At 45.6% G+C, this 13650-nt stretch overlaps 1 protein-coding gene across 11 annotated transcripts in view; it reads right to left on the reverse strand.

Moving 5' to 3' along the window:
- Positions 1 to 11596, reverse strand: part of MARK3 (microtubule affinity regulating kinase 3) — a 62033-nt gene extending 50437 nt beyond the window's left edge. For 2 of the 11 annotated variants that reach the window (XM_068682661.1, XM_068682660.1), the window contains exons 1-2: positions 10997 to 11596; positions 3256 to 3294 (exon numbers count right to left, since the gene is read on the reverse strand). In XM_068682661.1, the coding sequence (XP_068538762.1) occupies positions 3256 to 3294; positions 10997 to 11047 (90 nt within the window). In that variant the 5' untranslated portion in view covers positions 11048 to 11596. Of the gene's footprint in view, positions 1 to 3255; positions 3295 to 8049; positions 8791 to 10996 lie in introns of all 11 variants that reach the window. The other 9 variants (XM_068682666.1, XM_068682664.1, XM_068682665.1 and 6 more) reach the window with 8 other exon arrangements.
- Positions 11597 to 13650: the final 2054 nt, after the last annotated feature.

Here is a 13650-nt window from a genome sequence, read left to right on the forward strand (position 1 = left end):
TAAGAAATACTATGGATAAGAAGGCTACGGCAACTCCTGGAAAATTGTTTCAATAGTTACTATTAAAAAACAGAACAAAAACTGTGGTGCGTATAATGTTTTAGTATCAATCTGGCTTTAGCTTGTCTTTATGGCCTCATTATTACATTGTTACCAGATTTCTACTTCTAATATAGCACTTAATTACTCTGGTCACAAGACCCCTTCACTTTAATAAGATATATATATTTATATATGCATATATATATATACACACTGAACTCCCTAAACAGACTGCTGTAAGAATAATTAACGACTAGGAAACACTTCTTGTATTTTTTTTTTTTTTTTTTTAAGTACCATCTCCAATTTTTCCAACATCTTTCTGTAGGTTTTGTGCCAGAACTTGGACAAGCCATGCCGACAGCAGTCGCAAGAGGATTAAACGCAGATTACATCTTCTGTTCAACGCTCTGCTGAAGGGCATCTGTATCTGATCACCCCAAACTAACCCCGACTCTTAAAAAGAGTTATTGCTTCCCAGTCCCTTAGCACAATTTTCACGCACGTGAGAAACCAGGAACGCTGGTACATCGGGCTGTAGTGAAACACAGAGCTTCCTGACACGCAGAGCTGATGATATGCTCCTGTGATCTGCCATGCTGCCCTATTTAATATTCTAGCAATCTCTACCCTAGTTTTTCGAGCAGCAGTACACAATTCTTCCCAACCACTGATAAAAGGCACAGAAACAGAAAGCGCATCCATAACAAGATCCAGGAGAAATGCAAGCGCTTGGTAACAGTTCCTTGGTTTCAACACTATCTCGAGACCTACGACAACTGGGTAAGTGCCTACCAAGCGAGCATTCTCAAGGAGAGGATCGACAAGACCAACTGCCCAGCTGAAGGCACTACTGAAGCCAGTGAAATCCTGTACCAACAACGTCACTGTTCTGCATGCCATTAATGCCAGGCTGGTGCTAGTCGCTCAGCCCATCCTCTTCATCCCTACGTGCGGTGGTAAATCAGTGCCAACCCTCTGTGCTTCCCCAAACTGAGACTTCTACCAAACCCTGCGACAGACAACTTCTCTGTCAGCTCCTTTGGTACCTTCAAGAGTCACATTATTCAGACCAGCTAGAAAAAAAAGCAGCACCTGCTGATGCTAGATGTGAACGTCTTCTTCCATTGCTACCCCCAGTAACCATGCCGTGTGATGTCCTGTACAGCAGAACTGCTCAGGTTAGAGCCCTTCCACACCTGGGCACGCGGTACAGGCACACACACTTTAGCAAGAGCCAGCCTACCTCCATGCGGGGCTTACTACTTCCTAGCTTAAGCTCCCCAGCATGTGGACTCAACGAGAAGGCAGCTTTTAAACCACACAGAAACCAGAAAACATTATCTGCTGCCTTGTGCTTGAACTAACAACCGTCAGACCTGAGCTACCTCGTGGTGCAGTTCAGACACAGGCAGTGGGTACGACGTATTCCCAACCAAGGAATCTGTGCAGAGACTGTTCAGACCTGATCTTGTTCATGTTCTACCCTGCATAAACAACACACGTGGTAAAAGACATCCCAGAATCTTCCTACATTAACATATTCCCATACTAACATACTCTGTTGTATGTAGCAAAACACGCCAATGAACACATCTTGGGAGCTTCACTGTCCTCTGTAGAGGAATGAATTCTTGTGTCCTATCATTTTCTTCATGCTTTCTAGCTTTGCACTTAAAGGGAAGAATTAACAGCTGTGAGCTTATTTGGACTAGTGTTGATAAATTTAACACAATCTCCTTGTATGGAGGTTTGCATTTCCACCCCAACTCTGATTATTTCTTTTCAAGAATATGACCTTTTTCAGCTGTGTTTCTTGAATATCAAGCTGTGTGTTCCTAAGCAGTTCAGTTCTCTCCAACTGACTTGCTCATAGCTGCGTTCAGCTCTGTAGAAATCTGTCCATTTACAGGAATTTCTAATTTGGACTTTTATTTCACTTCACGTTAAGTAAATCCATCAGCAAGTCCTTCCTCTGTCAAATATGGAATCATTATGTTGAACAGCAGACAAACTTCCTAAAAACTGCAGAAAACAACCTCCAAGTTTCAACATGGATTCTTATTTATTTATTTTTAACTTATGAAAATGAAGGAAGAAGAGGGCTTGGTAGCATACGGTACTAAAAGGCATAAACTCAAAACCCAGCAAAAAGTGCTGCTCCCACCCAAATCATTTTTGAGAAGCCATGGCAGGTAGATGGGAAGAAAACTTAAATGGTGTAGGCAAAAAGTACAAATATAGATGGTCCAGGAAATGTTCAAGTCAGGCACTGGCTTGTACAGCATTTGGCTGTACTTGGCTACTTCCCAGGGAAGCTTCCTCAGCAGCTACTTTGAGGCAGCAAAACTGCCACCACAGATTAACAGTTCCTACCTCGCCCTAAAGAAATAGCAAGAGCATCCTCTGCCCTCTTCCTTCATCGAGATGCGGGCCATTTGTCTTTTCCTAAGCAGACCCTCAGCGCTGCAGATTTTGCCTCCCTCAACCCACCAACGCCTAGATTCTGCTCAGCCTCATACTTTTTTCCCTGGTCCACATTTGTAGGGCTAAAGCCTTCAACGAGAAACCGGTTTTACTTTAAAAGCCTAATATTTAAAACAAGCTTTTTTTTTTTCCTTTTTTTTTTTTTTTTAATACATTTCTATGCGTTGTGGTAGATGAGCAGCATCTCTTTGGATGTGCATTCATTGTAAGCATAACACTTGTGACACCATGCCTGGGGGATTCCCAAAATACCTCTCTTCACGCAATAGTCAATGCAGGGGAGACTGCTATGCTGCAGATGGGAACTGAAGCAAGGAGACTGCGTACATTGTGTGGCCCTGGGCTAGCCAGTGCCTTTTTTCCTTTTTTTTTTTATTAAGAAAAGTCTTCTGAATTCCATTCACAGCAAGACAGCATGTTCTTCAGCATCCTGGTATGCATCAAGTTCAATTTTAAAATCTTTTAAAGACTTCAAAGACTTTTTTTTTTTGCACATAGTAGGAGGGTCCTCTAAAAAAAACAACTAGAAAACTTCAAGCCAATGAAATAACCTCTCTCAGAAACATGCATTCTTCCCCAGCCCCCCCACCCCAACCCCACCCTGGTATTACTCAACCCCGAAGGACTCGGAAATGAAGTAAAACATCTCCGCTCGTGAGAGACCTTACTGCGAGGGAGGGGCTGAGCCCAAGACCAACTATATTTGGAACACAACACAAAACCCACCTTGTCGCAAAAGCCTTCCCCCAATGATGAGCCGACATCCTTTCATAGCCAGATAATGATTAGCATGAAGAGAAAGAAAAAGAAAAGAAAAGAAAGTAAAAAGCAAATGAGGTATGAAGGTGCTGGTAACCGAGATCTCTTTGGCAGGTGTTAGCTTTATCCAGTAACTGCATGTTTAGAGGTTTCTTAACATCCAGAGCGTTAGAAACACAGGACAGGGGATGACTAGTGTCAAAGTTCTTCTAATATTTAAGGTGGTGCCAACAGCTGAGAAAACACCTGGAAGAGACCCTCTGATATCCATGGGAAGAGCTGAAAAACATTAAGAAATTAGAATGGCCGAGACATGCAGAAATCCATGTTTATTGATAGTAAATAGGAAGCGTTCTTTCTAAACCAGGGAAGACAAGCAGCATCAATATTTTTAAAGCAGTACACAATAGGGAAAATTACCTTCTGATCAACCCATTGAACTATGAAAAATTAATCTTACAAAAATCTGTAGGAACGTTCATTACCTTAGCTGTTACCACATTTGTATGAAACGCTATGAAATTATATCACAGAATTTCCTGGGGAGCTGTCAGACTAGCAAGAACCATGACAGGCTCATCAGATTCAGCATTTTTACTTACATTAAGAAAAAAAAAATATATTTTTAAAGCCTGTCCCTTCCAGTGTGAATAATCTAAACACTCCAGGACATGGTGAACATTTGAAACACTGAGAAAAATCTCTTCATTACCTGAACTTGGGCACAACATATAAATACATGGGAATTTCTCACCCCCCACACCTTTCATAGCACTCATTTATAGTACAACAAATCAGGACATAAATCACAGGTTTTTAAAACACCAATATATTTTAAATTAAATATTTGAAGACTAATTTCACCACAGCCCATCCTAATAATGGACAGTATTTTACTTTGCATTCATCACTAAAATATTTAAGAACACACAGACTGCTGAGTACTACTCGGTGTAAGAGAAAAGAGGTTAGCCCTAAAAATATTCACAGAGGGAGTGTCTTATTGTGCAGATATAGCCATGAATAAGCACAGTAAGGCATCCTGCAACTGCTTACGAAGGAATTCTACTGGAAAGTCAAAACAAAGACTTGAATTTCTAGTAACCACTGAGAGGGTTCACAGCAGACGTTTTGCCACAATTGTCTAAATGCAAATCACTGCTCAGGGAATCCTTAAATCGTGATTTATTTTAAATTATTATAAAAGATAGGAAATACAGGAAAATAATGTAGTAGAAAGATACCAGGCAAGGATATTTTGTGCTTATCCTGGTTTTTACTTCCCTCCTGCCCTAGCCCAGAGCATGAGGCAGGACACCAGGGGAGGTGGATTTTGTCTGCTTATGTTTGTGTAACCAATTCTTTGGTTCCAGCACATATCATTAAAAGACAGCTTTCAAACTGGCTGGCTACATAATCAATCTTAAGGAGGCACAGTCATGGCTTCCATCTCATGAAATTTTAAATGCTGTCTTACAAAGGAAAATACTACCCGAGGTGGCACTCCAGTTACCAGTCCACAAAGGCAGATTTATTCACTGAAGTGATAACCATTACGGTTGCTGGGATCAAGTGGAACAATTGAGAGGGTCAGAACTCAGCAAGAGAGATAAACAGACCTTCTGTGAATGCATTAGAGCTGGTAAAGGGGAGAAAACGCTAATTTGGATGCTTCCATTGTCAGAAGGGGAAGGATTCACTGCCCAGTTCTCAGCCCGTTGTACTCGTTTATTTAACTGGTATGACACTTCATGAAAACGAGCGGCCGCTTTAATTGGGTCATATTTGTCAAACAAGCAGCTTAAAGGGAGAACCTGGAGAGTAAATACCATCTTTAGCACGCACAGACCATACCTCTTGGCACACATGCCCAATTCCCTGCGTGGGGGGAAGGGAGAAAGGAAAGAAAGAGGGAAAAAAAGGGAGAAATGTGTCAGGACCAGGCAGCTACAAACCCAGCCAAGCACAGCAACCCACCTCCCTGCACGGGGCAGCCTGATGGAGGCTGGCAGCAGGGACTGTTGCTTTAGAAAGGGAATGCCACGAACAAGAGGCTCACATTCAACTTGCATGGTCCCAAAACCTGCGTGAAGGGCTGAGACAGAGCTGACCCTACAGATCAGGCAGGGACAGGGCTGGTGGAAAAGGCAAGACGCTCCCATCGCAGATGCGCGGAGTCCTTTGCAGCTCTCCCTGCCACGCGCTGCGTTGATGCATTCGATATTGCTGGGTTCATACTCTATGCAGCGTATGAAAGAGGGAATTTGCAATTCTGTGATTAGTGCTGAACCACACAACAGTGAAGAAATCCTGCTTATACAGTCAAAAAGATAAGTCTGGGGCTGGTTTGAAAAGCTTTCTAAAAGCTCTTTTGTTGCTTCACATTATCAAGATCTGACATTTACCATATCTTTCAAGCCAAAGTTTCTTTACTGCTGATTAAAACGGATATTTATTGACATCAGCCGGGGGAATAATAGCTGAAGAGCCAACCATACTCTATCCTTCATCAACAATACTGCCAACTAAGTTGTTTCCAGAATCATCATTGTCAGTAATTACATGCTAAACAAAAAAAAAACCTCATGGTTGGTTTTCAAAGACCACATTGAGCTCGCAGATAGAAAACTTTGTTTAGGCTTTATCCCTGCAGGAACAAATTTTATTTGAAAGTTAATTTTTGTTTATATGTATACACACACACAGAGAGCTCAACAAGCTGCTGCTGTACAGGCCAAGAACTTACATACCTAAGGGCTGAATCTGGGAGGCTCACTGCAGAGTTATCACAGGTCTACCTTTTATCAGCAGTAGGCACCTACATGCCATGCCCACTCTGAATATTTTTAGGGGCAGGTGATCTCTGCATTAAGGGGAGCCGACCTGGACAGGCCACAAGCCAAAAAAAAAAAAAAGAGGTGACCTCCGTTTTTGATCTGGCTGACATCCACAAGGCAGCATTACTTGACTGAGAAGAGGAAGTTGCAGACACATGCTACTTCTGTATCAGATGAAATGGAGATCTAGAAAGACAAATGCCTCTGCTCTTAAAATTCCTTAGGCTGAAGTCACCTGAGATGTGCAGTTAATGGGAGCTGTCTGCTTACATCAACAGGAGCGTTTCTCAGCTAGAATTAAAACAGAGAATTGGGCAGGTGAGGATATTAAGTGATTTGGTAAGAAAGCCTAGAAAGAAGTCTACCAAGTTTAGTGTACTGAAAACCATATTTCCTCTTGTTTATTTTCGTTCAGTAATTTCTGTAGTTGTGTTCTGTTGTGCTTCTAAGGTCACCGTGTGAGTCACATTTGATAAAACATAGGAACACAAAGTCTGAGCTCCTTCTGGGGTAAGGTTCCATAGCTTAGTTTTCTTAGCTACTGAAATAACATTAAAAAAAAAAAAAAAGTTAGTTCCCAGAAAGGCAATTTGAGAAAGGTGCACCACTCAGTCAACTCTTTTTAAACCCCCTACTCTAAGTTATCTTAGCCTTTAGGTGCTGTACTACGACTGGCTTAAAGCAAACAAAACCCAAATAAGTGTTTCCAGCCTTTCCCACCTGAACTGGTAAATCCCATCTTCTCCTTTGTGTCAGCATTTGCAGCCACACAGAATGGGGATAAAACCACTTTTTTTTTGGAGGATTAGTTTTAGGCAGATCACGGAGCTGACCAGACCTGTTGTACAGCTACATGATAATTACTGCCAACACAAACCACAGGTGGGAAGAGGCAGCCAAGGCTGATTCCTGCAGCAGCCTTACCCTGGTCAAGCTGACAGTGAAACTGAATGATTAAACGATAGAGCACAGATTGTTTAGCAGAGCTGAAGAACAAACCATCCCCCCTTCAAGACGTGAAAACGCTAGCAGTCAGTGAAATGCAGTATCACACCACCTGATCAGGTATTTTTTTGAGTACAACCACTGCAGCACTGAGCCTATCAGGTATCGCAGGCACTAAGAAAGCCACCAAAACCATTTCCTGCTCTCTGAAAACAATAAAAATAAAATATAAATAATAAAAATAGGGAAAAAAACACATCCCAGATTAATTCCTAAAACATATTTTATTCCTAGTTATTTTGCCACCTTCACTTAATTTAATTCAAAACAGAACTTTTATAACTGGTAAAAAATAAGAGACAAGGTAGCTGGCTCTGTAGAACAAAGTCTACCACAACTCTTGGCCACAGGCACACTTCCTCACCCCCCTTACAAAAAAAAAAAATCACTTACGGAAGAAAACATTCTGATTACAGATCTATTTGTAACAGGAGAAGTCTGATAAATAATATATAGAATAATGCAAGCTTGTGTACTGTTTGCAAATGCTCTAATGCATTTCATATCTAATTGGTAATAAATCAGGAGGTAATGCTAACCTTCGCAGTATCTTAAAAGTAAATTTTTGAATCTAATCTTTACTATTTTTTTTAAATAAAAAAAATAAATGAGATACTTTCAGCGCACAGAATCTTTTTGTATAGGCTTGTACAAGCACAGTTGCCATCACACTGGCATCCTTCAATAGCAAATTTTTCACATTAGGCACAGTCACGGAGATAAGAGTGTATTTCAGTCTCGCTTTTACTCAAATTACTTGCATTTTCAATTCAGATTGGTCTAGAACTAACATTCAAAGCAGTTACCTTTTCCCCCCAGAAAAACAGCTGTGCAATGAACACAAATTAAAATTAAACTCTTTAGCCTACATTTTTTCTTTTTTATTTAATGCTGTTAAAAAATAAAAAACCAAACCAACCTCCATACCACTTGTCTTTCCTTCCTTCTACCTACAGTTCTCTATCGCCTTGCCACTCCTGGATTTTTTCTTTAATGAATATTTGTCCTACAGTCCCAAACCTCGTTCCTTCTGCTCCTATTTCTTTGTCACTGGTTGTCCTCCATCCTGCCGTGTGTGTTCCTCCATGCCTCCTATTATCTTTTGTTCTCCACCATCTATCTTCATTTCCATTGTGTTTCCACACTCCTTCCTCTTCCATCCATCTCCTCTTTTCCTCATCACTAGTGAAACAGGTTTACTCACTCTTCTGTCACCTAAAGGTCCTTCTTCTGTATCTACCTTCACTCCTGGTTTTGGACAAAGGAGGTCTCCGCTGCTTCTGTTGCTTCTCCTACATGCCCGATGTCACTCTGCAGATGACAGAGAAGATCTGACCCTCTCCTTTGCGGCTGTCCCCTAAGCAGCCACTGCTGTAAGCGACAACACCAGCGAGGAGTTGTTCCACCTTTGTGGTGAGGAGCCAGCTCGTTTGCAGGCAAACAGCCAGCTTCCAACTGTCCAAGTGTGAAGTTCCGATGATCACAGATCATCTGGGATGCCTTTCCTCTCAAAACCAGGTGACTCGTAGCCAAATTCTTTAATCTCAGAGGCACTAATGGCTTGATAGCTGCTAGTGGCTTTGGGGGAAAGTCACTGTGACAGTATTTCCACTTCAGCAGCGTATGCATGAAGCGTCTCGATAAGAAGTGGCATACATGGCTTTAAAAGAAAAAAAAAATAAATAAAAGTACTGACAATTAGACCATGACTACTTCACAGGAACTGCCAACTGCTGAACGTGGTTAAGTGCAAGCATAGGCAATGATAATTTATGTTCACCATCATTCTGGAGGCTAACTTCATTTTCAGAACTGCAAGTATAGGCATGGATAAACTATGATCAGTACACTTGAATCAGATTCAACACCAGCCAAGGCTTCGTCAGCAGCTGTAACCTTCCCAACAGCGAGAAGGCGTTCAGGGGCTCCCTGACCACAGCCCAAAGGCTGGCTGAATGCTTTGGCACTTCTTAAGCCTCTTCCCACCTGAGCTTCAAAGAGCCCTAGGAGCATTAAGGAACTTCTCAAGTGAGAGAATATCAAGGGCTCAATTTACCTGCCAAAAGAGCACATCAAGCTTTGGGGTGGAAGAACAATTACTGGAAGCATCAAGAGTGTTACATTTTGTATTTAAAAAGAAAAAACAGACCCGGGGTAATTTTGTATCCATTTCCAGCTGTACCAGCAATCCAGGCAGACTGAAGGTGGATTTCAATGTAAACAAGGCAGGACAGGATACATTTTGATGAATTTGTCAAAACATGTGAGCCTGATGGTCAAAACATAAGAGCCTGCTTTCTGAGGGATACAGCACTGTACTGTGGCATCGATTCAACAGATCTGGCAATTACTCAGATTAATCACTCTCTGTCAATAGCAATACCTACAGGTATTCCTGTGGCCACCAGCCCAAATTACTGCAGTTGAAAGATACACCTTAATCAAAACCTAAGGCTATCCATCTGCAAGCAAGAAAATCCCTGCATGTTAAATTATGGAGATTACCAAAGAGAAGTGCTAGACCAATATTCTGAAGTGCGAACAAGGTGCCTTAAGTGGAGGATATGTAAAACCTAACTTCAAGTGGGAGAACACACAGCTCGTGAGCCGCGTATTTCCTCAAGCACACGCTAAGCCTTCCTACCACCGCGTTACCTGTACTGGAGTCAGAGTTAACTACGCTGGAGAACCCGAGCTGAACAGTTTTTAAAGTGATTTACTGGGTGGCCTCCATGTATTTACGTGGAGCCTGAAAACCTCAGCCAGGCTTGCTTCTAGACTAAAATAATTATCTGAATAAACTCTGTAAAGTATTTTCTGAAGTATGCTGCATCACCTCTCCCCATGGCATAGGAAGAGCCACATAGTACTTTAATTATTTTCTTCCACAAGGCAGGAAGCTCATTGAGATTTTACAACCAAATACGCTTAGCTGGCTTTTTGTTCAATGCAGCCCTTAGCCTGCAGGTTGAATCTAGTGCTAAAACAAATAAAGATCACAGAAGTTAGAGGTGCCTATTATGTCAATAAAATCCAAATCCCTCGTAATGCAGTAATTGTTCCATGCAGCATGTTTTCCAACGCTTTGTCTGGTCTTGTTTTAAACAATGGGGCTACCATCACTTTCCTTGGACTATTTATGGTCTGAGCAATCCAACAGTTTTTCCTGATCTCTAACCAACGTTCACACTTTTAATGTCAGACAAAAACATACCCGAGACCTCACAAAAATCCCCCCCCCAGTCCAGTTAAGCATCTGACTTGTAAAAAAAAACCATCAGACAGCCTTTGTAGAAAGCTAAACACCAAGTTCACCCATCGACTCGTTTTCGACCATGGGGACTGACACCTCCCTTCTGCATAGGCAATTACATTTTCCCCCAGCAATAAAAGGATAAATGGTTGGATGGGGTGTGCTGGATCGAGGGAGTTTCAGCACAGGAGCCGCACGGCTCTGTGTGCAGAAAGGGAGGCTCCCACCGAGCCTCATTTTTGGCTGTCTGCTCATGCGGTACAACTATCCCCCCCCCCCCCACCTCCCTTTTTTAGCATGCGACCTGTGCGATCGCTAATACAGCCTTAGCCTGGTAAACAAACGGTGATTCCTGCACCTTATCTTTGTCTAGAAAAATGAATTAAAAAAAAAAAGGGGGGGGGGTAGGGTGGGATGCTTAATGAGGGAGCCGATTTCGCTAGAAGGCACCTTCCAACGCCAGCCGGGCAGGTGACGAGGCGTCATCCCCACACCGAGCCCTGCAGGCGAGGCTCCCTGGGAGGGTCCCCCAGCCCCATGGGGCTGCCCCCGGCTCCCCCCTTTTCCCCCCCGTGAAGCGGGGCCGGCCGGGGGGGTGTCCCCGGGCACTCACGTTCTCGGTGTCGCGCTCGTTCACCGTGGGCAGCGGGGTGCGAGTGGACATTTTCCTGGGCTCGGGCGGCAGCGCTGCCGGGGCCGCACACACGCACTGGGGCCGGGCCGGGCTTCTCCTTCTCCTCCTTCTTCTCCTTCTGGGAGCCGGGGGTCGCGGGCAGCCAGCATGAAGCCCCGGGGGGCGGCGTGGCGGCGGCCGAGCTAGATCCCCCCCGGGATCCCCTCCTCCGCCGGCCCCGGGCTCATCCGACGGCCGGGCCGGGCTCCGCGGGGCTCAGCGGCGGCGCCTCATGGGGCCGGCACGGGCAGAACGAGGCGAGGCGGCGGCTGCTCTCGGGGGGCTCCCGAGCGAGCCGGGGGGCTCCCCTTCTCCTCCTCCTCCTCCGTCCCGTCTCCCCCGTTGCCCCTCTTCACCGCTCGGCCGCCGCTCGCATGCCGGCCCAGCCCGCAAGCCCCCGAGAAGGCCGGCGCCCCGCGGCAGGGCGGTGGGCACCCTCCTGCCTCCCTCCCTCCCTGCCCGCCTCTGCCTGCCTGCTCCCCGCCGAGCCAAGATGGCCGCCCGGCTTCCTCCGCGCCGAGCCCAGCTCCGACATGAACCGGAAGGGCCCGCCCCGAGCCCGGCCGCCACGGGGAGGCCGGCGCCGGCGGCGTGTTGCTAAGGGCGGCGGGGCGGAGCGGGGGCCATGGCGGACCCGGCTCTGCCACACCTCAGGCGGCGGGGAGCGGGGCGGTGCTGCTGTGAGGGGACGGGGGCTGCCCCTCCCCGGGCAGCCGGTGCCATCCCGGCCCGGCCCCTTGGGGTGCGGGGTGGGGGGGAGCGCTGAGGGGAGACCTCGTAAATGTGTAAAAACACCTGAGGGGGGTGTTAAAAGGATGGGGTCTGCCTCGCTGCGGTTGGGTCCAGCCATAGGAGAGGCAGCGGGAACAAGCAGGATGTCCTGGCTCAGTATCACAGAATCACAGAATCATCTAGGTTGGAAGAGACCTCCAAGATCACCCAGTCCAACCTCTGACCTAATGCTAACCAGTCCTCTGCTAAACCATATCACTCAGCTCTACATCTAAACGTCTTTTAAAGACCTCCAGGGATGGTGACTCCACCACTTCCCTGGGCAGCCCATTCCACTGCCTCACAACCCTTTCAGAAGTTCTTCCTAACATCCAACCTAAACCTCCCCTGGCACAACTTCAGCCCATTGCCCCTCATCTGGTCATCAGACACATGAGGGGCACTTCTGTCCTGATTGCTGACAGAGCGCTGGCACAGGGTGCCCAGAGGTTGTGTCTCTCTCCTGTGTGAGTCTCCTTCTCTGGAGATGTTCACAACCCACCTGGATGCCATCCTGTGCAGTGTGATCCTGCTCGGCACGGGTGTTGGACTGGGTGACCTCCAGAGGTCCCTTCCAACCTCAGCCACGCTGTGATCCTGTGAGGAGCAGGGCAGGAGGAGAGGCAGTGCCCGAGGAAGAGGTGTGCGGCACGAAGGAGCACAACACCTCCATGAGGAGCGAGCCCATGAGGACCGCTCTCCCTCTGGAAGCTCTATCATGGTGCTCAGAGCAAACAGCATGGCCAAGATTTGGTCCTTGAGCCTCCAACTGACAAAGCCTATCCTTGTTGTTGATCGCCGCCGGCCCCAAAGAGGGTGTGCACAAGTGTGATAAAGACGGGAGCTCACGCGCGGGGAAGGCTTGTGGCTGGTGTTCGGGGATCTAACCTGGTGCAGGCAGGCTCCAGGGACGTGCTGAGGGCTTAAGGGTTCGTTGGCTGGAGGAGGGTGGAAGCCTGTGCTATCTAAACGTGCTTCATCTGCCCAGCAGTTACTCTGCACAGTCATTTCCAAGTTTACAAGGAAGAAAGCATGTTATGAGTAGGTACAATTATGAATAAAAAAGTGAGAAAAGGAAGTAACTTGTGTGTATTCAGTGTATAGCTGGTTTAGAAACAACATTTTTATTTTTTTTTCTGGAGAAAAGGCAGAAAAAACTGCAGAAAAAATGCTGGATTGGGTGGGATTTGTAGAAACTTGGCGTCTCTGGAGATCTGGCAGTGTAGCGATAACATTTTGTCTTTCTAAAGCATAGTTTATCTGACAAACTTTATGCCTCTTATAAATATTTACCAGCTTGGCCTTGAAATCCATCCTACGATGTAGGTAATATTTTCCTCACTTTTAGAGACACTAGCAAGGAAATATAGCCCTTGAACACTAGCTGATAAATAAGTTGCATGCCTGTTACTCTATCACCAGGACCAGACAACTCCACACCACCTCACCTGCAGAAGGAGAAACTCAGGATTTACACAGGGTCGTATCTTCCTTGCTTGCTCCCAAGCTAAGTTAACTCCTTGCTCTGTGTCAGTGACAGGAATTTGGGGTAATTTGAAGAATACTCACCTCTTGTGCAAATGATCTGTGTTCGTATATATGCACATCTATACGTCTGCGTGCGTACATGCTCAGCTTGTACACATCCGTGGTGGAGCCGCTCTCCTTCCGCAGCAGGCAGGACCCTTTGCGCTGGGAACAGCGAGGGAGTTGCCTCTATCTGGTGTGCCAAGGTCAGTCACAAAGCCTGAAGCAAAGCCAGGAAAAGTATCCAGATCTCCTGACTCTCCGTGTTTGCCACAGGGCTGCTTCTTCATCGCTTT

The sequence above is a fragment of the Anas acuta genome, chromosome 5 (genome assembly GCF_963932015.1).
Source record: "Anas acuta chromosome 5, bAnaAcu1.1, whole genome shotgun sequence".
In the NCBI taxonomy this organism is placed as follows: domain Eukaryota; kingdom Metazoa; phylum Chordata; class Aves; order Anseriformes; family Anatidae; genus Anas; species Anas acuta.